The 22,414-nt window shown below is 39.9% G+C and overlaps 4 protein-coding genes across 4 annotated transcripts; 2 read left to right on the forward strand and 2 right to left on the reverse strand.

Annotated features, from left to right (window-relative positions):
• Positions 1–838: 838 nt before the first annotated feature.
• kif3cb (kinesin family member 3Cb) lies at positions 839–4,082 on the reverse strand. Its single transcript, XM_030786875.1, has 8 exons — positions 2,637–4,082; positions 2,425–2,526; positions 2,197–2,319; positions 1,848–1,966; positions 1,598–1,714; positions 1,358–1,466; positions 1,034–1,191; positions 839–950 (listed from the first exon to the last, which is right to left on the reverse strand). Exons 1-8 carry the CDS (start codon positions 4,080–4,082, stop codon positions 839–841), a joined length of 2,286 nt encoding a protein of 761 aa, XP_030642735.1.
• Positions 4,083–5,452: 1,370 nt separating this feature from the next.
• On the forward strand, positions 5,453–7,099 carry LOC115823370 (zinc transporter 1). Its single transcript, XM_075353612.1, has 2 exons — positions 5,453–6,032; positions 6,240–7,099. The coding sequence occupies exons 1-2, from the start codon at positions 5,453–5,455 to the stop codon at positions 7,097–7,099; spliced, it is 1,440 nt and encodes a 479-aa protein (XP_075209727.1).
• A 2,513-nt stretch (positions 7,100–9,612) lies between these two features.
• hadhab (hydroxyacyl-CoA dehydrogenase trifunctional multienzyme complex subunit alpha b) lies at positions 9,613–17,265 on the forward strand. The gene is made up of 20 exons (XM_030787228.1): positions 9,613–9,686; positions 10,658–10,699; positions 10,865–10,935; positions 11,069–11,202; positions 11,400–11,538; positions 11,744–11,863; positions 12,174–12,276; positions 12,383–12,505; positions 12,758–12,876; positions 13,005–13,061; positions 13,149–13,258; positions 13,433–13,567; positions 13,889–14,060; positions 14,152–14,238; positions 14,355–14,495; positions 14,602–14,670; positions 14,980–15,175; positions 15,325–15,439; positions 15,819–15,964; positions 16,473–17,265. Exons 1-20 carry the CDS (start codon positions 9,620–9,622, stop codon positions 16,616–16,618), a joined length of 2,292 nt encoding a protein of 763 aa, XP_030643088.1. The 5' UTR covers positions 9,613–9,619; the 3' UTR covers positions 16,619–17,265.
• Position 17,266: 1 nt separating this feature from the next.
• On the reverse strand, positions 17,267–21,480 carry LOC115823201 (ras-related protein Rab-10). Its single transcript, XM_030787229.1, has 7 exons — positions 21,316–21,480; positions 20,764–20,945; positions 20,453–20,513; positions 20,187–20,325; positions 19,827–19,916; positions 19,397–19,498; positions 17,267–19,299 (listed from the first exon to the last, which is right to left on the reverse strand). Exons 2-7 carry the CDS (start codon positions 20,888–20,890, stop codon positions 19,219–19,221), a joined length of 600 nt encoding a protein of 199 aa, XP_030643089.1. The 5' UTR covers positions 20,891–20,945; positions 21,316–21,480; the 3' UTR covers positions 17,267–19,218.
• Between the last annotated feature and the right edge of the window lie 934 nt (positions 21,481–22,414).

The raw sequence follows: 22,414 nt of genomic DNA on the forward strand, positions 1-22,414 counted from the left end.
TTGGGGTTTTACTGTAAGGAGCATGTCATGTGACCCATAGGGAGACGTCATCTTACTGTACAATGACAGATGGAGAGAAACATGTCACCGCTGGTCTAAAGAGTGCTTTCCGAAACTCAGTAGCATGAAAAGATAATGTTGAATGCTGCTGTATTTTACGGATGCTTATACGACTTTCAAAATAGTAGAGATTTGTGGTTTTAAGGGGTTAATTTAACATCTGACGATCATGACCTTGTGCAACATCGATTGCCTTGCTTGCCAAGAGTTTCATTTTGTGGATATGACGCAATTAGTTGATATGTGGAATCTATATTGTGATAGATTATTCGTTCAAGTTACCTTATTTTAACACGCACCCGAAGGTTAAAGTTAGCATATTTATGACGCTGCATCTTGTGGCATCAAAGTTGTAATAGCATTTACCCTCTAGAGGTCACTATAACTATATTGAGATTACTTCTCATTTTAACTGATTAAATCACGTAATGTATCAACAGATGAAAACCAAACATCCTCATTTCCCATAAAACTGTTTTAGTCATCACACAAGGATTCATTACAATATCATGCAATATGCTGACATAACAATTTATTACATGACATCATCACAATAATTCACACATTTTACATGATTCATTTTACGCAAGATATGAAACAAGCAGAATACTTTTGTGCTTAAACATTTTTGATGCTTTTATGCCAAAACTCCTTGCAAGGTGAATGAAGAGCTCAGCCATACAACTCCAGATCAAAGAGGTTCAGGACCTCTGCAGAGACATTCCCAGGTATAACGCAGCAATCACACAGTTATTACATGAAGTGCTAAACTGGTGCCTCATGGTTTGTGAATGGCAGCACATGCCCCCTCCAGGGCAGGGGTGCAGTGGGAGCTGCTTGAGCCCACAGAGCAAGTTGATGAGGAAGAGGGCAGCCGGGATGTTTGGTACCTTAGGGAGGAAAAGTAAGGTTCATGAACAGTGACGCTTCAAACACACATTGGTTGTGGACAGTCAGAACATGAGTAACTCACCAGGATCTGGCCTTCATTACCCGCGATGCAGTGGTTTTCCTCCCATAATGACCAAAGTCACGGAGCAAGTCTTGAGAAGTCAACTCTGCTCCATGTAAATTCAGAGGGAACATGGCCGGGGGTGTCATGTCCAACTCTAAAAGCATGATATTCTCTGCCTACACAGAGTCAAGAAAATGAGTCTGTTTAAAGCTCTCAGTGAACAGGGATGTATACTTGTACATAACGAACAAATAAGCATCTCTGTATCTCAGATTTTTATTTACTTATATATTTTACAGTGGGTGTATTCTTGGATCACAGGATAGATATAAATATACCAACCCTGTATCTTGGAGGAGCTCCTGTTGCCACAGCAACTTGCGCATACTGGCTGATTGGTCTCTTGTATCCGACCACAGATGACGGTCTGCGCCTTATGCGGGGAGAGTTACTGGAACAATGCAGATGAGTTTTATTGAAAAACACATCTTCTTATGCATTAGTTAAAGGGAGGATTTGTCATCGGTTGTTACAAACTCATTACAATGTGTAATACCCTTGCAGTCGCTATGTTTTACTCACTTCTCAGAGGGAATAAGAGGCATGACCTTCCACTGGTCCTCTTCACTGTCAAAGTATAACCTGTTAATGATCTTGTTCTTTTCCTCTGGAGGTATGAAGTTCTCAATAATAAGATTCCTGCAAAAGTATGAACCATGGGACTTTACAGATGATAAAAGAGAGCTCTGCTAAGTGCTTGTTTTAGTGCATGCATATTCGTTTCAATCAGTGCATATCACAGAAGGTGTTTGTGAACAGGTGTAATGTGTACTTGAATTTCATCTCTTTTGTGAGCTCATTCTGTGTTTGCTCCAGCTCCTGTCTGGCTGTTACATGCTCATCAATGATGTCTACCATTTCAGCTCTCACCAACTGCAGTTTGGCATACATCTGTGTCACACACAAATGAGATAAGGATATACAAATTAATAGATAGAGCATACAGTACATCCACTTTACAACAATCCTGCATCAGAACCTCACATATCTGGATCTTCCTATGACAAGAAATAAAGGAGGCCCCAAAAAGCAGAAACTTGTATGTAAAGAATGAATGCTAGAATGCTACCATATTCCCTGCAAGTCTAATTTTTATCCAAGTCAAGGGATCATTATGTCACCTTCTTCAGCTTCTTGGTCTTAAGTTCCACCTCCTGCTGTAGTGTGGAAAAAGTCTCTCGCAGCTCTAGTGTTTCCTCATCCTGCTCCAACATCAGCTGCTGCATCTCCCTTTCCTTTCTCATCTACAACATTTAATGCATATTTATTCAAACAACAAACAAAATTTTCTGACTGCTCCAAACTGACATCTTAATTGCGTTATGATAAGTGGATACTTGGAGCTTTACCTGTTCAGCGATCTCTTGTTTCCTAAGCTCCAACGTCTTCTGTTGCTCATTAGTGTGGTCAATGATGTTCTTTCCACCAACCAAAAGCTTACTCTCCATGGCCTAAAAGTTATGTCACATGCTATATCATTTGTCTGAAAAAATGTTGCTTTATTAGTAAAACAGCAAACAGTGTGAGGGTAAAAGGAAACAAAACTAAAGGAGATTCTAACCTTGTATTTTTCAATCATGATTTCCATAGCTTGTTGTTCCTTCAGTAAATCTTCCAGTGCTTTTGCCTTCTCCTCTGCCATACTTAACTTGGCTTTAACTTCCAGGCTGACATTGTCAGTATTCTTGGGCACCACCTGTTCCTGCAAGGATTCCTCTACACTGCCCTCTTCCTGCACAGTCTCAACAATTCCTATGTCTCCGTCTTTGGGTATTTCTACTTCACCACTGCTGAAGCTTCTCTTCATCCTCATACTGTTTCTCCTCTGCCTCCTCCTCTCCTTCGCCAGCATGCCTCGTTCCTCTAACTGAGCCTTTAGACGGGCTATCTCCTCTTGGAATTCTCGAAGCAAAGCGTCTTTGGGGTCCTCATTAATCTTTGGCCTATTCTTAATGTTCTTGGCTCTGTTGGCATATCTTAGTGTGGTCAGTGTCTCCTCATAATGGTTTGAGCATGGACCGATAGTGGCAACCATAACAGTTTTAGAGTTGCCTCCTAAGGAGTCCTGCAACAGGCGTGTCAGCTTGGAATCTCTGTATGGAATGTGGGTGCTTTTTCCATCAACCAGAGCTGAGATAACATTTCCAAGAGCAGAGAGGGATAGGTTGATCTTTGTGGCCTCTTTCAGACGCTTCCCTTGAACCCCTGTCTTGCTTTGTCGCTCACTACCAGCAAGATCCACCATATTTAATTTTCCCACACGAATATGCTCATCCCCGTCAACACCCATATCACTACATTCAATTGTTATAACAAAAATTGCATGTGATCGAGAACTGCGCTCATTCATTTTGGTAAATCCAACTGACCTGGACTGGTTTCCCAAGTTCATAACATGCTCGATTTCCTTGATGTTTTTGGTTACAACAGATGAAAGATCTTTGACATAAACCCCAGTCTCTGGATTTTCTTTGAGTTCCAGTTTCTTATTATTGTCCTTACACAGGAGGTCCCTTATTTCCTCCTGATAGATCTCCAGATACGACACCCGAACCAGGTACTGCTGATTTTGAGACCTGGATATGTGTGTGAAAATGTGCTGAAAAGAATTTGGTATGATTCCACGCTTCTCAGTGTCAGTTGGTAATCCTTGCATAGTATATGTTTTACCAGTGCCTGTTTGACCATAAGCAAATATTGTCCCATTGAAACCACGCAACACAGAGTCTATGAGAGGTTTACATGAGTAATCATACAAGTCATTTTGCTTTGAAGCCATGTCATAAACGGCATCGAATGTAAATGTTTTCATTACGGATCCAGGCGTCTTCGGGTTCTGGATGCTCACCTGTCCTAATCTGGTATCAACTTCGACAATTTTCTCATGATTCATCGTTTCCTCTTTCTTGTTTACAGGGCGGCACCGAACCACCACCTTCACCGTCTCGCATCTTTTTCCTATTGACTGGGTCCGTGGTCGCAACACAGCACTGTTTTTCCGCAACATTTTCGTGTGCAGTGAAATCACAAGTATTCTTGCCCTTATTTACCGCAACGTAACAGTTCAGGACTGGTGAAACGCGAGATGCAATTAAGTAAAATGCAGATTTTCAAACTCAAAATTTGCCTTATCATCCATGTAGGCTAATCCATGGTACCTTTCGTGATACTGGCAAACATCCATATTCCTATCGAAGATTTCCTCTCCTATCGGCCAACTCAGTGATAATCTTCCAGCATACAAAGGAATGGTGCTCTACACAGTGCTGCGATCCTACGAAAGAGATCGCTCCCGTCTGGCAGCCCAACGCCTCTCACCTTCCTAGTGGTACACACCCTGCATAACAGGAGCGGGGAGTTGTTGCGAACGCGCATCCTATCACATTTTAACTGATCCTACCTGTTATTAAAGGCTTTTTTCTACCCGACATGCATTTTTAGAACCACAAGTGGTCATTTGTGATTAGGAAATGACTGCCCTGCAATGTAAAATCAGTCTATTTATCATCAAGGTTGTCTCGATTGTAAAATTATAAGTGGTCTGTTTTTTGGGGTTTTTTTTTTTTTTTACTTTTTTGGCATCTTTTTCTTTTATCGATTTTGGGAGTGGATTGTAAATGTCGGTGATTGTGGGTGCTTGTGGGTGTTGGCTACTCGAACCAGTTTTAGACGATTACATTATTCGGTAGGGTTAAGCTTAAACACGCCTGGAAAGTTTTGTTGTGCGGACTGATTCGCTGTAGCCTATACACTCTGCCATAATTTCATTATTTCACATGCATACACATTTTTTCATTTTAGCGTTTTTGTAAAGTCTGTGAATCTATTCACAATGACTAATGTTTTCCTGATGATGAGTATTTTGATGTAATAAGATGCAGTCATTTCGCACGATTTTAAGGTTGTCTACATTCAGTTTCTTGAAGAGACTGTGAACTGTGCGCTCATGACGCAATGAAGCCCCCCTTTGATGAGCCAATAGGGAAACACATGGGAGTGTATCCCCGAGTCCGTGTGAATAAGTTTGACCGGTTCGGGTGCAAAAAGTAGCCCGAGTTTTCGCTCTGCTGTATTAGTTGCGGGAAACATTTTTGTCCATTTATTGTTGGGCTACTATAGATCACATACAACGATGGATATTATTTAACAATTGTTATTATTATTTTCTAAACTGCAGAAAATTGAATTCTTTCGATCTTTATTTGAATAAGACAGCCAGGTTCGCGAGTTGCCAATAGCGACGGTAGACTTGGACTTTTATTTACAATCAAGCTTAGTTCTATGCAAAGCATTTTTCTAAATTTGTCAACACTAATCGTACAGCTTAAAACTGTATCTGTCAAAAAGTAAAACTGATAAAAGTAGTTTGGCCTAGGAATGGCTTTGGGAAATAATCGTCGGCGGCTGATGTGCATGCTCTCCCTAACCTTTGCGTTTTTCATTGTTGAAGTCGTAGTCAGCAGAATGACAGCGTCTCTTGCGATGCTGTCAGACTCCTTTCATATGCTGTCGGATGTCATAGCCTTGGTCGTTGCCCTGGTGGCCGTCCGCTTTGCGCAGGTAACTCAAGCCACAAGTAAGAACACATTTGGATGGATCCGAGCAGAAGTAATGGGAGCCTTAGTCAACGCTATATTTCTGACTGCTCTGTCCTTCACCGTTTTGCTTGAGGCGGTAGAACGGTATACTGTGCCTCATGAGATTGAGAATTCACAAGTGGTCATTTGGGTTGGCCTGGCTGGTCTCCTCGTGAACCTCTTGGGGCTTTTGATGTTCCACGGGCACGCTGGCCATGGACACTCTCACAGTGGACACTCTCATAAGATTAACAACCGAAGCTATGAGAAATCAGATCGAACGTCCCGTAAAGGATCAACCGAGGAAGAGGTTTACGATCTGATGGTGAGCACCAACAACGCACATAGCGTTGAGCAGCAGGGTGTCCAAATAGAATCAGGTATTTATCAATCATTTCAAATGAAATGCAACTCCTTAAAATATAAACAGTTTTAATCTATACTCTATAACTGCCCTTTTCTACGTTTCTATGATAAATTATTTAAAACCGTGTGATATCCATATATAAACTACATAACTATAAGGCAATTTTTTCTGATTGAACTTTACTGTGATATTAAGTGGCTGCTTCTCTCATATTGTATAGACATTATACAGAGAGATTGCCTAGATTTCCACGTGAATGGCAATATCTCATTGGAGGAGTTGGAGCAGAGTCCAGAGACAGCCACCCAGCTTAACATGAGAGGGGTGTTCCTGCATGTGCTTGGTGATGCCCTTGGCTCGGTCATTGTTGTCGTCAATGCTCTCATCTTTACTTATGTGTGGAAACCTTGTAAGAGTGGCGAGGTTTGCATTAACCCCTGCTATCACAGCCACTGCCCCAACCACCAGCATGTTAATGCAACACAGGCGGGTATACCTGGCAATAATACTACCACATTCTCTACAGCTGGACCCTGCTGGGTGCTGTACCTTGATCCCTCACTCTGTGTTATAATGGTGTCCATTTTGCTGTATACCACTTTTCCTCTCCTGAAGGAGTCTGCCCTCATTCTCCTTCAGACAGTTCCAAAGCAGATAAACCTGCAGAGGCTGAACGGTAAGCTGAAGAGTCTGGAGGGTGTGCTGGCTGTCCACGAACTGCACGTTTGGCAGTTGGCCGGGAGCCGAATCATTGCCACAGCTCACGTCAAGTGCGATGACCCAGCGTCGTACATGGACGTCGCCAAACGCATCAAGGGCTTCTTTCACGACGAGGGCATCCATGCTACTACCATTCAGCCAGAGTTTGCCACGGGGACCACTGAATGTGAGCTCTCCTGCCGGATTCAGTGTGCTCCAAAACTTTGCTGCAGTACAATTTACAAATGTGTGCCACAACCGACAGAGTCACTGTCCTTACAGGAAAGTTCCAGAGATAACTCTTGTGGTGACATTGTCACACTGAAAATTAGTAAGGACCAAAAGGTTATTGTGCAGACAGAGATGGAATCAGCTGTCTAAATATTTAAGTTTTATATTGAAAGTGGATGGATTTAGGTCTTTAGAGAACTCTTCAGATTATGCTGACGTCTGTGATGACAGTGGACTGTTTCAAATGGAGCTTGCAACACTAGACCACACAACAAGCACACTATACACATATATAGTGTTTGGTGTTAAACCAGTGACTGGTGTAAAGTCATTTAAGTGTTATGATTTCTTGAACAATGCCTTATACTGTGCCAAATCTGCTTAGAACAGAATTATATGAGGTACCCCTTGTCTGAGAATTCAAGACAAATGTTTTGCTCAAAACATAAGGTCAAGGATACTGTAAACAGAGTAAACAAATAAAATTAAGTTGAACTTAATCCCATACATGATGAACAGAGCTTGTAGTTACTTCATACGTATAGAAATCATGTCATCACATTTACAGCTAAATCATTAATATTCCAGACTAGACAGCTGTCACTTGTAGATTTCTAAGCTTTATTTACATAAACCATGGACAGTTTCAACCATTATTATTTTGTCTAAGTTTGAATAAAGACTGTTGCTTCATTTTTAAGGACTGACCCCATTGCCAAAAACAACATTATAATTTTTACAGCCTGTTTGATAACAAGGGTGGTCTCGTGACTGCTAGGAAAAAGGCAAACAGAGGATGCAGTATACTCATAATGGTTTCATACAAACAAACGTAAAGTCACAAGATCACTTTCTTATTCTAGTTCAGTATTATTAGTTGTCTTCAGAGTAGATAAAGATTATTTATAATCATTATGTTTTAAGGATTACACATATGAATATTGCTATTATTCTGATTTAATTGTGATGACAGACCTACAATGGATTTTTGTTAATCTATTTTTATTGTCCTCTGTGTTGTTATTTGCTTTTCATAGAAAATCATAGAAATCTTAGAAATTTTGTCAAATAACTTTATGACAATGCCTCACTGACATCATTTTTCAGCTGTAAGGTGTAGGAGTAGACAGTAACTATGTGTGGTGATGAAGGAACCATATACATCGAAAATGTGCACACTTGTCAAATTTACCCACTCACACTGTAAAGCAAATTCTCTGCACAGCTGTGCAAATATTACATTTCTCAGACTGACCATGTAATCAAGTACACATTTGTTTTTTCTTGTGCCTTAGCTACTAGAGATTATGTATTCTGATTTCAGAAAAGTTCAGTATAGTCCAGCAAAACCTCACTCAGCTGTCATTACATTTAAGGTCACAGTTGAGAGAGAGAGAGAGAGAGAGAGAGAGAGAAAAACAGTGTCAGGTTAAAGAGTACAAATGTGGTTTAACTTAATGAGGGCAGAGTGATGCAATCACAAGTGCAATGTGTGGGGCTCTGTGTAATAACAATAGAGAATGGTTCTCATTCAGGCCACTTTCAGTCCTCCAATCAATTCTCTAAGATAAGAGGCCTTAAGTTATGTCAACTGATGTATACAAATGAAAGGAGTTAATTGTCAGTAACAAAGCCATCTTTGTCTACACTAGGATTAAGAAGAGAATAAATCTGAATACTTTTCATAACATAGACGTCTATAGGGAAGGGTCTGAGGCAGTCTGCAAATCAGGCTGTGACTTACATTCTGCATACAACAGATGATGTGCCTTGGTTAGAGGTCTGTGACTTAGATTCTGTGTACAACACATGATGTTCCTTGGAGGGAGTTTCTGTCGCTAACCTGTAGATTTCAAGACCAGTACTAATCAGGCATTACCAATTTATCGTTGTATCAGATATGCAAATACATGATTTTACACATTTTTTATCTGAAATAATTTTGTGTATCTTAAACAATCTTACCGTCATAAAGTTGCGATGGTTCTAAGCCTATGTCCAAAATATTTGTGTCAATTCGACGGATATATGTCCTCCTTTCACCATCATACAGATTTGATCACCGCGTATTTTCACAAGCGATGTGGCCGGTGTTCATGGTCAATATCTTTGCTAGAAGAAAAAAATGTATCAACAAGAAAATGTTGACTAATGTGCAGGTTTGATTGAAAAGCGAAATCCAAATTAAGAGCAAGAAGTTCAAATTAAAGACTTCAGTTCCTAAATGCTTCGTTTGCCACCTAGCGGTAGCGGTGAGACACAGAACTACATAACGAAACGGGAGAATTAAAGATTACTTGTAAGTAATTCGCCATGTAGCTGTCTTTAGTAAGTACACCAGTAATGTAAGTTTAATGTAATGTCGAGTCAGTGTTAAAGCAATATTTTTTCATGTAATAAAGAATTCAGTTCATTCAATATCCACCATGCCAGTCAAAAGAAGTTGGCAGGTTCCGCTCATTATTAGGGTTCCATAACTAACTGAAGGGACTAAAACCCCCTAACCGAGTCTTGGATACGCCACACTGTTCCTTCAAATTTAAATTTTTTTGTATGCATCAGTGAGGGCTTTGTTAATTCGATTCTATTGTAGACTTTAGTTTCCGTCTCTCACGGCTAGGTCAAATGTATCTTCCGCTTGTCATTTTCCCATGCTGTTGACCTCCCAAGATGGCCGGCGTTCGAGCCTTGGGTGTACTCTCTAGACTCTCAACAAGGAGATATACGCTGTTTACAGGTATTCGCATTTCATTGACAAGGACCAAGCATCGTTTATTGGCAACATAATTAAATGACAGTTCAAGCCACCACACTATCGAGTCGTTCTATCTTGCTTAAATGTGCGAATTTAAATAGCTAATTACTAGAAGCTAACTGGATTAGAATGATGAGAATACAGTTTATGCTTTGAACAAGGTTCATGCCATTTCCAGATTGCTGTTTGCGACACTTTAGTTGACTCGAGCCGATTTTGACTAGATTTTACTGTTTAACTTAACACGAAAATTTGCTTCTTTAATCAGCTACATAGCTTGTTTGCTCCAGCTATTGATTGACGAGGGGGGAGCCACAATGAATGGACCTGTTAGCAATTCTATCCAAAGAAACCGATAAGACAAACAGGTCAAGTGTCTGTCGTTACAAGTCAATTATCGCTGTTGCTACCAATGACGTGTGTTTTAAAGTGTCCATTTTGTTTTGCTATATTACATTTTTTACTACTTCTGCATTGCCAACAAACGTTACCTTCCTGTAAAGTCATTTAGCAAGTAGCTAATTTCTTGTCTTATTTGTATGGCCCTAATAAAGTTGATGGCATATGCACGATGGTTTGATCAATAGTTGATTATTTACATATGTTTGTATTGTATTTGAGTGCGTTCGCTGCATGGTAATACAGAAATCAACGAGTTTACCTAAAGTCTAGCCTTGAGGGGAATCTAGGCTAAAGGTCACACAGGTCCACTTTCAGTGCACCAACCCACCAGCTGCTTGTCATCACTGCCTTTGAGTACTTTGCCTGTTGCCCCAGTTGACCCCTTCTGGACTCAGATTACAGAAGATGGAAAAACTTTTTTTCCCATTGCTTTCAAATATATGCCCGTTCACTTCTGAGTCGTGTTGAACTGTTAAGTATAGCACAGCACTCATGACACGAGGCAATAGACCCCTGTACCTGAGATTGTTCTACCTCTATTTTCCCTAAAGGTGTTTCACATAGGAACTTCACAGTTGCATCTTCCATGTTGGGTAATGTATTTCATATTTTTCAGTGTGCTATAGATTTAATAGGATCCCGCTATCCATTAAGTCTTACTGTGAAAGTGCTGTATGCAGTAAGCTCAGCAGTTTAACATGTACATCAGTGATGAAGTAAAAGCATTTCTTAAAATATTTTTTTAAACCACACTTTAGCTCGCACCCATGTGAATTATGAGATCAAGGGAGATGTGGCAGTTGTTCGTATCAACGATCCAAATTCAAAGGTAACGTTTGGAACACAAATCTAATGTTCCCATCTTCATCATATTATCTAATATATCATTCTTTTAAATTGAATTTATTATGTTAATTAGGTTTTTTTTTTTCTTCCTGAAATTGCTAAATTTTTCACACCAGGTAAATACCCTGTCAATTCAAATGCAAAATGAAATGACAGAAGTTATAAATGAGATTTGGGGCAACGATGCCGTCCAAAGTGCCGTTCTCATCTCCTCTAAACCTGGCTGCTTCATCGCAGGGGCTGACATCAAGTAAGGGTCACATGCATATGTTTTACCTATATGTGTTTTGAGGAATCATGAGTCAGGATGTTAAGGTCATGAAAGACTGTTTTTGTGCCATTATACTGTGCCTTTCTTTGTTTCTCAATCATATGACTCCTGCCTCCACATCACATGAAGATCTATTCAGTGTCTGCTCTCTGAAGTTAATCTCTTTCTTCATTCAGCATGATCCAGGCTTGCACCAGTGCAGAAGAGGTAACCAGACTCTCTCAGGAGGGGCAGAAGATGTTTGAGAAAATTGAAAAATCTCCAAAGCCCATAGTTGCTGCTATCAATGGCTCGTGCCTTGGAGGAGGGTTGGAGGTACTAAATGAAATGCCTTTCTATGGTGCAGCTAAGGCACTGCTTACTAAATGAATCTTCAAATTTGAGTATTGCTCAACAAGCTTCGTGTGAACTTTGGTATGCCTGTTTTTTTTCCCCACCCATTCTATAGTGCCCTGAAAATTGCAATGGAAAGTTTTCAAACGATTGATGTAGTGTTATGTTTTTAATGCATGTATCGTAGTTGGCCATTGCCTGCCAGTACCGAATCGCCACCAAGAACAAGAAGACAGTCCTGGGTACCCCTGAGGTCATGCTTGGCCTTTTGCCTGGAGCAGGAGGAACTCAGAGATTGCCAAAAATGGTGTGTAAGCAGTGGAACCATGATAATTCTCTGTATTTCTCCTCTCATGTCTTTATAGCCCAACTATAAACTGACTCCCATTCACAAAAGGATCTGATTAGGTAGCAGTTATGTGAAGTGTATTTGAATGTTAAATACTCATTTACTGCAGCTTGCACTGATAACCATACATCATATTAGCTTCACGAGCCATGCTGTAATAAATAGCATTTATGAAATTATTTAGTCTACATTACTCAACTAAACAACAGTGTGAATTTGTCCCAGTCTAAATGAGTGAACAAATTTCTCCTCAAATTTTTCCTGATAGGTTGGTCTTCCTAGTGCCTTTGACATGATGCTAACAGGGAGGAACATCCGTGCAGATAAAGCTAAGAAGATGGGTCTCGTCCACCATTTGGTTGATACACTTGGTAAACAGGAACACTTATGTTCTTTGTTTTATAAATTGAAACATGAAACATTTTCAGGAGAATAGTCAACTGAAAGAGTTGCCCTTGTTTCCATAAAATAACTCAGGACCTGGACTGAAGAGTCCAGAGGAAAGGACCATTGAATACCTGGAGGAAATAGCTGTGGACTGTGCCAGAGGAATCGTCAACAAGAAAATCCCCCTCACCAAAGAGAAAAGTCTGATGCAGAGTGAGTTTTCTTTCTTTAAGAAGTCAATATGTGTATATGTTTAATCACAGTATCTTACTCACACTGCCTTTTCAGTTTCACGCACTTGTCGTACTTAAACATTTGGCTAAATTGTTTGAATGCAGGACTCTAGTGAGCGTATCTATGCACATACTCCTGTTTTCATTGAGGATAGTTTTGTTTTCACCTTGTGCCACAACTTTTCAATGCTGAATGCAAATCCAGCTAACTTTTCATGTATTCTCTTTGCAGAAATACAAGACTACGTCATGAGCTTTGAGTTTGTGCGACAACAGATTTACAACACTGTACAGAAGAAGGTCATGAAAATGTCGAAAGGACTGTATCCTGCACCACTGAAGATTATTGAGGTAAATGAAATTGTAGTGAACGTACCTACATTATCCTGAGAGGCACAAATGAGCTTATGTTGACCTATCAGACATAAGTTGTTAACATTTAGATTGACATTTGTGTGTACTGTTTATTTCTTATGAAGAGTGTGAAAGCTGGTGTGGAGCAGGGCTCAGTTGCGGGTTACCTTGCAGAGTCACAGGTAAGGGATATGCGTCAATGCAAAAACCAGGCTGACATATTTTGTTATTTGTTGCCTTTTTGTAAAGTTTTCACTCTGCACTGACAGAACTTTGGCAAGTTGGCGATGACCCCTGAATCAAAAGCTCTTATTGGGCTGTACCATGGCCAAGTGACGTGCAAGAAGAACCGATTCGGAGCTCCTGAGAGGGAGTTGAAGTAAGTCCTGACGCACACTGGTAATGGTCTGACCTGGGCCTCCCCCTACTGGCAGTGCGCATTTAGTGCAACTCAGAGTGCTACCCGAGTCTTAAAATAAAGTGCATTCATTGAGTGTTTCATAACAAATGCAATGGACCATCAAGCCTTACATGTTCTACTGGTTTCCCATAGAACGCTGGCTATTTTGGGGGCAGGGCTGATGGGAGCTGGTATTGCCCAGGTGACTGTTGATAAGGGCATTAACACCATCCTGAAGGATACTACAGTGGAGGGACTTAACAGGGGACAACAACAGGTCTACAAAGGGTAAGTGTTTGTATGAAATGTGCAACGTTTTCTCAGTTTAGAATTAAATTATTAACACTTTTGGCTTGTTTTGTTTGTCTGAGGATATACATTTTTAGTATGATATTCATAAACAGCAAAAAAAAAGGGCAAAAAACCCAGCTTCTGTCTCCACTATGCTAGATGTACACTAGAATGTCACTCCTTAGCAATGTCACTCCTTAGCACCCTTAGCACCAAAAATTCATCCACCCAAATTCTTACTTTTGTTTTTAATCGTAGCACATTGTCTTAACATACAACGCATATATAGCTCAGTGAAGTAAATGCTGTCCCCCTCAGGCTGAACGATAAGACCAAGAAGAGAAGCATTACGTCTTTTGAGAGAGACAGTATTCTGTCTAACCTGACCGGACAGCTGGACTACAGTGGCTTTGAGAAGGCTGATATGGTCATTGAGGCCGTGTTTGAAGACCTCAGCATTAAGCACAAAGTCCTGAAAGAAGTAGAGGCAGTGAGTACAGCAGAATGCCATATTTATCAGTAAATGAATTTATCTAATTTTGAAGCTTGACATTTTGAAATTTACTGTGTTCCCACCACAGGTCATTCCCCCCCATTGCATATTTGCCTCCAACACATCTGCTCTTCCGATTAAAGACATCGCTGCTGCCAGTAAACGACCTGAGAAGGTGAGTCACCTCAACACAACGCCAGAGCCGTCTTCTCACCATCGCCAAAGGAAATCTCTCAGACTCCTGAATGATTTGTTTTTCTGTGTGGATGTGGGTGGGGTGTATGTATTTAGGTAATAGGAATGCACTACTTTTCGCCAGTGGACAAGATGCAGCTATTGGAGATTATTACCACTGACAAAACCTCCAAGGACACCACAGCTTCTGCCGTGGCCGTCGGCCTGAAACAGGGCAAAGTCATCATCGTAGTCGGAGTAAGACATCACTAGTAGCTTTCCTGTGTCTTGTCTCATATATTTAAAGCATGTAGTATTAAGTGTTACTGATTTGTATTCATTGAGGTTTTTGCTTTATTTGCAGGATGGGCCTGGGTTCTACACCACCAGATGCTTGGCTCCCATGTTGGCTGAAGCAGTCAGAGTGCTCCAGGTTTAAATAGTCACTTTTTATTTCATATCTATCTGTGTAGCGCTCCTCTCTTCTGTAAGGTCTATATGAGGTATTTTTCTTTTCAAGTTAATCGCAGATAAACTCTGTTATTGAGTAATTATACAACATTCATGCTGTCCTTTACTACAGAATCTAGTCAGGTTCAATACATTTGTTATGTATATATTTGATGTGCATCACTAAACTAAAATGTGCACTAGTCTGGTTGTGCATGAGATCTATGTTCCTACTGAAACAGGTTAAAACAGGAAATCCCTCTTTTTGAGAACCTGCTTTTTGGTCTTGTAGGAGGGTGTTGACCCTAAGAAATTAGACTCCTTGACAACAGGCTTTGGTTTCCCTGTGGGAGCAGCCACGCTGGCTGATGAAGTAGGGATTGATGTGGCTGCCCACGTGGCAGAAGACCTGGGCAAGGCCTTTGGCTCCCGATTTGGTGGAGGAAATGTAGAAGTTTTAAAGACCATGGTGGAAAAAGGATTCAAGGGTAATGAACTTTGAATTTTTTTTTATTTTAAATGCTCCCATTTCAAGGATGGAAACATCTCATTTTAAAATTAGAATTTTTGCTTTGTGTTTTCTTTTTGATCCTGTCAAACAGTATGTCAGCTCATTATTTTATCCATACACTGACAGGCCGCAAGTCAGGAAAGGGATGTTATGTCTACCAGCCTGGACTCAAACACAAAGATGTGAACCCAGAAATTGAGGAGATTCTGGAGAAGTTTAAAATGACACCTATTCCAGCAGTGTAAGTGTGCCCTGTCGGGCCTGTGTCCCTGCTTGTCCTTTTCTCTGTATATAGAGTCGCCACTTGTAGTATACACAGTATGTATGAATACTACAATGAATATGAATACTGCAGAGTGTGTGTATGCCTGCACGTGCTCCAGTTTATAGGTAATACCAAACAAAGCCCTTTAACCCTTTGTACACTTGCAAGGTCATTTTTGTTTACTATGCTATTTGCTCTTCTCAGGCTGTTGTGAATGGCACTACACACATTTCAAAGCTGTTGACTGTTGGCTGACTGTAACTGGCAAAACAAAACAAAACAGATTTGTTGACTTGATGTAACTTGAATAAGGGTTGAATTGCTAAGTTGTTGTTTTTTTTTCCTGCGTCCTCAGGTCCTCAGACTCAGATGTGCAGTACAGGCTGGTATCTCGCTTTGTGAACGAAGCTGTTCTGTGTCTGCAGGACGGCATCCTGAACAACGCTGTGGAGGGAGATATAGGAGCAGTGTTTGGCCTTGGTTTCCCTCCTTGCCTTGGAGGTGAGATTCAGCAAAAAGATGAAATGAAATGCAATAAGAGACAAATTGGAAATCACAAAAATGTTGCCACTTCTATCACCTTTTCCAGTTCTGCTCGTTGAGCCCTACGACACTGCATATTTTCCCTCTCTCCCTGCTCTGACACACATGATTTACTTTACTGGATCATAGTTCTGCTCTCGTCTACCTGAAGAAATTGCGGATGAGCAGGCAAAGACCTAAAATGTTCAAGGTTTTGAGCCTTCAGTAGCCATTGTGGGAAGTGCTGACGTGAGAGGCTTGATGCAGACTTACAGTAAACTAACATTATTAAACCATTTAATAGCTTAGGCTGCAATGAACAAGCACTTCTCTATTTCATGTGGACATCTCACGCCAAACTATTTTGCATATCTCTGTCCCATTTCAACTTTTTACAGTCAAAGCAGAACAGACTTAACCATCGTAAAGCAAACTTTTTGCTGAGCCAGTGTAACTTTTTCACGCACATTTTTCATGTACTCAACAGGTCCCTTCCGATTTGTGGATAGCTTTGGCGCGGACAAATTAGTGGAGAAGATGAGGAGGTTTGAGGAGGTTTACGGCAATCAGTTCACTCCCTGCCAGCTGCTTCTCGATCATGCTAACGACCCGAGCAAGAAATTTCACAAGTGACTTTTACCATCATGTGCCACATTTTGAGAATCCATGGAATTCCTGACCTTTTAAACAGACTGTGAGAAAGAGATGTGGGTGTGTGTGTGGGGGGGGAATTAGTTGTGCACTTAAAGCAGGAGTTCGTTTTGTGGCGTGATCATGCAAAGCGGCTTCTTTTTGTTCATCCAAGAGATGAATTCCTTATCAAATGTTTTCCTCCCCAAGATGCCTTTAGCATGACAAATATTCAGGTAGCCTTTGGCAACGGGAGTGTCTTTTTTTAATCACATTTAACAATGTCATTTTTGGTTTGGAATTTTTTTTTGTAAATTTAGTATTTTGTTTTTTTGTCTAATAACACTGTAAAAATTGAATAGTCATCCAACTTGGAGCCCATTCCAGTGCAACAGTTTTGGAGATGGTGAGAAAACAAAAATGAGTCCATCTTCAGTATTCCATTGTAGTGTACAATAATTTACATCTGATAGTGGAGAGACACTGTCAGATGTGAGATGTTAACTGGTACCTAATTAATGCCATCCCTATGGGCAGAGAGATGTGAAAATTTTCTGACATAAATAAAAGAGGAATGTCCAAAATGATGCACTTGTGTAAATGTTGCCAAAAAAGACATTCAAGGAATAAACACACATACCAAGGTTTTATATCCAGTGAGTTTATTAGTGATCATTTGAAAAAGGAAAAACAAGTTTATAAAACTGCATACTATTGTGATTTAATTGGTGGGAAAAAAAGAAAACACTTTGAAAACAAGTTGTGAACATGAGCCAAAAGTCCCATTCCATAAAACATTTTCCCTAAATGAGACATTCCTAAAATGCATTCAATGCCCTCAAGCCCGACAGCTTGGAAAACACTTGTGATCTTATTACACATCATTCTTTTGAAGCTTCTGTGTGAATTCGAAATCTTTCTACATTATTTTGGCTATAAATTCTTTAATGTAAACCAGGATTCTTGACAACATCAAGCCAAATGTGCAAAATGCATGACTAAAATGAGTAGTACAAAAAAAAAGATATCTAGGTGCAAATGTGGCATGCACCTGTGGACGTCGTTAATCAACTCAGTGAGAACTCTGTCTCTCTGTAAAATAACAGGAAAATCTAAGATCAGATTCTGTTATTATGACCAACAAACTTAAGATTTTGGTAGCTACATCAGCCAATCACCACTACCAATTTTTAGGTCATGAAACACTTTTGAATGAATTTATTTGATCTTGTCAAATATGTAACACAAAACCCATAAACCGAAGTGTTTTTTTTTCTTAAAGAAAAGAACAGATTATACCTGATGAGTGACAGCACCCTTCCACCAGTTATACTAAATGTACAACAGCACACAAATGAGAGTACAGAAAATAACAGTCCCATGCGGCATGGTAGAATGTTCTGGTGTTTAGGAGCACATATATGAGAGAAAGACCTACAGAAACCCTGAAACGCACTAAATAGATTCCCAAAGAAAACCTCTGACTCAAAACCAGTGAGACATGACTACACTTCATGGTATGAGGATACAAATTATTGTCATGTGCTTACGAGCAGCATGTCTTAGTTCCCAGCATGTCAGTGGCATTGATCGCTCCCACAGACAACAAAACATGGATACTGAAACTGAGCAGCAAGATTTCCACACAATACAGAACTCAGGTTTCCAAAGTTAGAAAGTCAAAAGTGCCTGAAAAGAATGTTGTTAATTATTATTAAAGAACTGGGACAGACTTTCGTCACAACAAAAAAAAAAAGCAGTTGTATGAACAAAAAGATTTACTGTGACCAACGAGCCACAGTTTGCATAGTTTTCAGCACTGCATAGAGCTGATCTATTATACTGAGGGTGTTTCTGTAAGTCAATGCGTTGTTTCGTTACAAACGTTTCTGTATACTGAACAGAATGAGTATACTCCATTGGTCTTTCTTAGTGACCATCTAACCAGACCAGGTATGGTGAATTCTTCCTCTTTGCTGTGGCAGTGTTCATGGATTTTTTGCTCTAACCATTCTTGACCATGCCTGGTTTAGCTGTTCAAGGCCCTAATGTCATTCTGAGTAACAGTGTCAGAAGAGCTTGATAAGGGCTAGAGCTAAGTTTCATCCAATTACATATAAGGCACACGACATTATCATAGTTCTGTAATTGTGAAAAATTCTGTTCCATCATTAATTAGTAAATTAGTCACAATACAGTTATGTCTATGACATACAGTGCAGTTCTATGTGGTTTGTATAGTACCGGAAACACAATAGTGCTCATCTGATTTCTTGAGTTAGAAGTGTTAATATGTCAGACCAAAACTATTAACACAACCTTTTCATGTGTGGACAGACTATTACAAAAACAAACACAATGTAATAATGTCTAGCCCACTTTGATTTTGTTCATTTAAAAACCAAAAAAAAAAAAAAAGAATATGATACAGTCCAGTCCCTTTACTTGCATGTTTCTTTGAATTACTGTTCTCACAATTTATCATGGAAAAAAAGTAGAAAAGGTGATTAATTCCATTCGGCATATAGGTGTGTGAGAGTAAAACAGGAAATTTGGAAAAGAGATAAAAGAAGATGTGAAAGAGGAAACAGTCAGTGAGTCGTTCAGCAACACTTGCTTTTCGATACTGAGCCACTCCCACTGTTCATGTCCACATTTTCATTGTTGGCCTCTCTTCCTGGAGTCTGAAAGGAGTTGAAAATCATTCATTAAACACATTATCAAAAGAGCTGGGCTCAAGCGTAACAGACCAAACTTTCAGAACCTCAACCAACAACTTACCTTGCTCAGTATATCTTCAGCAAGTGTGAGGAAGGCTTTTTCAATGTTGATGTTAGCTTTCGCACTCGTCTCAAAAAACCTAATGCCGTGTTCCGCAGCAATCTAAGAACAGAGAGAGAGGGACGACATGAAAAAGACAGCCAACGACTCCTTTAACTAAAAAACAACTTACAAACATACATGAATATAGAAAAATTAAATATAAAAATAAATGTTCATTTTCTTAACTAACGCCTAGTTTGTAATGTAATATTAAACATCATGGACATGTCAGTGAAAGGGAAAAAAACGTTTAGGTGTAAGTTATATGATATTGACAGAAAAGAACACCTTTCTGGATACCCAAGATACAGTGTTCAGGCAAAAGCCATGCTCCTTTTTTCCCCCCTTTTTTTAAAGGTTGTGACATGAGTCTGCATAGATCTCCAACCTGTTCTCCCTTGGCCTTTGGTACAATGCGCTTGTCCTCTATGTCACACTTGTTACCCAAGAGCATTCTTTCCACGTCTTCATTTGCATGCTGGAAAACATACAGTAGTCAGTAACACTGGACATTCCATCAGTTTTTTTAAAAAAATCAGGTGGTAGTCACCGCCCAGCTATAAATGCAGAGTCTGAGTGACCGGCAACCATCAATGACTCCAACTCTTAAATATAAGAAATTATCTGAGATGTTTATGTCAGACATGTCTGACAATTGTATCTCCACACAGACTGAAACTCCCTTCCTGCTCACAATGAAAGGTGATACTGTGGAACTGTTGGTGAACAAAAGAAGTCATAAGCTCACCTCATCTATATTCCTCAGCCACTTGCTGATGTTCTCAAAGCTTTTGGAGTTGGTGATGTCATAGACGAGCATAATTCCCATGGCTCCTCTGTAGTAGGAAGTTGTGATTGTGTGGAATCGCTCCTGGCCAGCTGTGTCCCTGTAGGTCCGCAAAAGAAATCATTTGTTCCTTCAATTTCTTAAATGCATTTAACCGTCAAAGCATTAATGGGGAAAATATTATCAACAATTAGTATGTGACTAAACTGGTTCGCCTATCCACTTACCATATCTGGAGTTTAATCTTCTTCCCTTGTAATTCAACAGTCTTGATCTTGAAGTCAATTCCTACAAATTCATAACATTAAATACTCAGATCAATGTAAAATAATATACCATTTTAAAGAGATGGGCATAGATCAAAATGTGCAGGCATGTTGAGAAAAGACATGACAAACTGCCCATGTGACGAATGTGACCTTTGTCACTCATTAATGCTTTTGGGCTAATTCGAGTAGGCTTTAATTTGCTGTTCAGCAGATTGCTAAAATAATATAGCTCATTCGATTAAGTTAAACTAATTTGTATTCACTCTCACCTATAGTTGAAATAAAGGTGGTGTTAAATGCGTCGTCAGAAAAACGAAACAAAACGCAAGTCTTCCCAACTCCTGAATCTCCGATAAGGAGAAGCTTGAACAGCAGATCATACGTCTTCTTGGCCATTTAGCATTGGGGATCAAATTTCTCTCCAAGAATTGAATCCAAGGAACACAGATTGCTACAAAAATGGTAAACAGGCATGGGTAATCAGCCACAGTCGATACACGACAAAGGAAGATGTAACAGTAATGTATTTTTTTTTTAACTTCACCGAGAGAGAGCATACGTTTTGATATAGCTCAGTCTACAAGTTGGCTCAAATGCGAGAACTCTGCTCACCTAAAATATCAGATTAAATACTATATCATAAGTACGAATAGCCGACTCGATTTTAGGACTCATTCATAAACACGTATCGGATGGTATGTGGTAGTTATTTCTGAGACCAACTAGCCGTTTAGCTAACTAGTTATCTTCCTTATCTAGCACACTGGGTAGTTTCTCCTGACGGAACAAAATGGCCTCTCAGACAAGCTGACTTGACTTACACCGGCTGGATAAACTCGCTCCTTGTTACAATACAGACATAAGTTGTTCGAAATAGCACACTTTTCCTCGTAACATTTGGCGCTAATGATTCCAACTTATTCCAACATCACAGATACGGTTTTCTTCTGACTCGAGACCTTGACAGCTCTAGTGGCCGCCGCACAGAGAAACTTTCCGTCTGGCTTAAAGTGTCAAAGTCCAAGTACTCTTCCCGCACAGAGAATCCCTAACAGGGGAAGTCGAAAGCGGTTGCCCCTCGATGGCTTGGTGAACTGCATTTACAGAGTATGTGCTAGAAAATGGTGTCAAAACAGACCGATGTGAGAGAGGTCAACACTTAAACAAGTAGTCTGATTTAAGAACAATAAGAAATTGCTTGGACTGAAGTTTTGTTCTTTTAACCGCATCTAAGGAATTATTTTAAAACGATAACATTGTCTGCGCAGGCTTTCATTCCCTGATAGTTTACACTCCAGTTCAAATATGGGTCGTACTCAATTGCAGTCACATTTGCAGCTACAGTCAATTGCATACTCATCTACTTTCGTTGCTGAATAGCAGGTGCATTATATATTATCTTAGTAAGGCTGACAAGCCAATAAAGTCCCCATGATATATACGTTGAACTAGCACCGAGTATCTACATTAGAGGACGTTTGGTTGGACCTTTTGTTCCTGGCCACGCCCCTAGATGTTTCTTTTCTTCGTGAGATCTTTTGAACATCTTTATTGACTCTTGCTGTCTTTGTCGCCCTCATCTGAACAAAATTGGCACTCCCCTGATACTTTGTTCTACATATTAGTTTTAGGGTCTGCCTTGTGTCGCATTAAGAAACAAAATTAAATCATGCGTTTCATCAACGCATTGTCAAGACAGCGCGGAGTACTGAAATGACATGTTGGTATTCAAACCATATTACATCAGAGAAAGAATCTCTTTATAATTACACCATATTAATATTTAAGTTATACGTGGACATCGAAATTACACGAGAAATTACATTACATTTCTGGGATAGTACTTCGCAATTATATAGCACTTGATCTTATATGTCGACGTCTCTTTCCGTATATCTGGTAATGTTAGGGGAACTGTGT

This window comes from Chanos chanos, chromosome 10 (assembly GCF_902362185.1).
Source record: "Chanos chanos chromosome 10, fChaCha1.1, whole genome shotgun sequence".
Classification (NCBI taxonomy): domain Eukaryota; kingdom Metazoa; phylum Chordata; class Actinopteri; order Gonorynchiformes; family Chanidae; genus Chanos; species Chanos chanos.

What these genes read in the sequence shown, in the direction of transcription:
- kif3cb (XM_030786875.1), bottom strand. Translation starts at nt 4,082, where the DNA reads ATGTTGCGGAAAAACAGTGCTGTGTTGCGACCACGGACCCAGTCAATA. An exon ending in CCTCTTATTCCCTCTGAGAA is followed by an intron (nt 1,467 to 1,597) that starts GTGAGTAAAACA and finishes GCATTGTTCCAG; the next exon opens with TAACTCTCCCCGCATAAGGC. An exon ending in GAGCTCCTCCAAGATACAGG is followed by an intron (nt 1,192 to 1,357) that starts GTTGGTATATTT and finishes GACTCTGTGTAG; the next exon opens with GCAGAGAATATCATGCTTTT.
- LOC115823370 (XM_075353612.1), top strand. Translation starts at nt 5,453, where the DNA reads ATGGCTTTGGGAAATAATCGTCGGCGGCTGATGTGCATGCTCTCCCTA. An exon ending in GGGTGTCCAAATAGAATCAG is followed by an intron (nt 6,033 to 6,239) that starts GTATTTATCAAT and finishes CATATTGTATAG; the next exon opens with ACATTATACAGAGAGATTGC.
- hadhab (XM_030787228.1), top strand. Translation starts at nt 9,620, where the DNA reads ATGGCCGGCGTTCGAGCCTTGGGTGTACTCTCTAGACTCTCAACAAGG. An exon ending in AGTTGCATCTTCCATGTTGG is followed by an intron (nt 10,700 to 10,864) that starts GTAATGTATTTC and finishes ACCACACTTTAG; the next exon opens with CTCGCACCCATGTGAATTAT. An exon ending in AAGTCATCATCGTAGTCGGA is followed by an intron (nt 14,496 to 14,601) that starts GTAAGACATCAC and finishes CTTTATTTGCAG; the next exon opens with GATGGGCCTGGGTTCTACAC.
- LOC115823201 (XM_030787229.1), bottom strand. Translation starts at nt 20,890, where the DNA reads ATGGCCAAGAAGACGTATGATCTGCTGTTCAAGCTTCTCCTTATCGGA. An exon ending in GGCTGAGGAATATAGATGAG is followed by an intron (nt 19,917 to 20,186) that starts GTGAGCTTATGA and finishes TATGTTTTCCAG; the next exon opens with CATGCAAATGAAGACGTGGA. An exon ending in CAAAGGCCAAGGGAGAACAG is followed by an intron (nt 19,499 to 19,826) that starts GTTGGAGATCTA and finishes CTCTGTTCTTAG; the next exon opens with ATTGCTGCGGAACACGGCAT.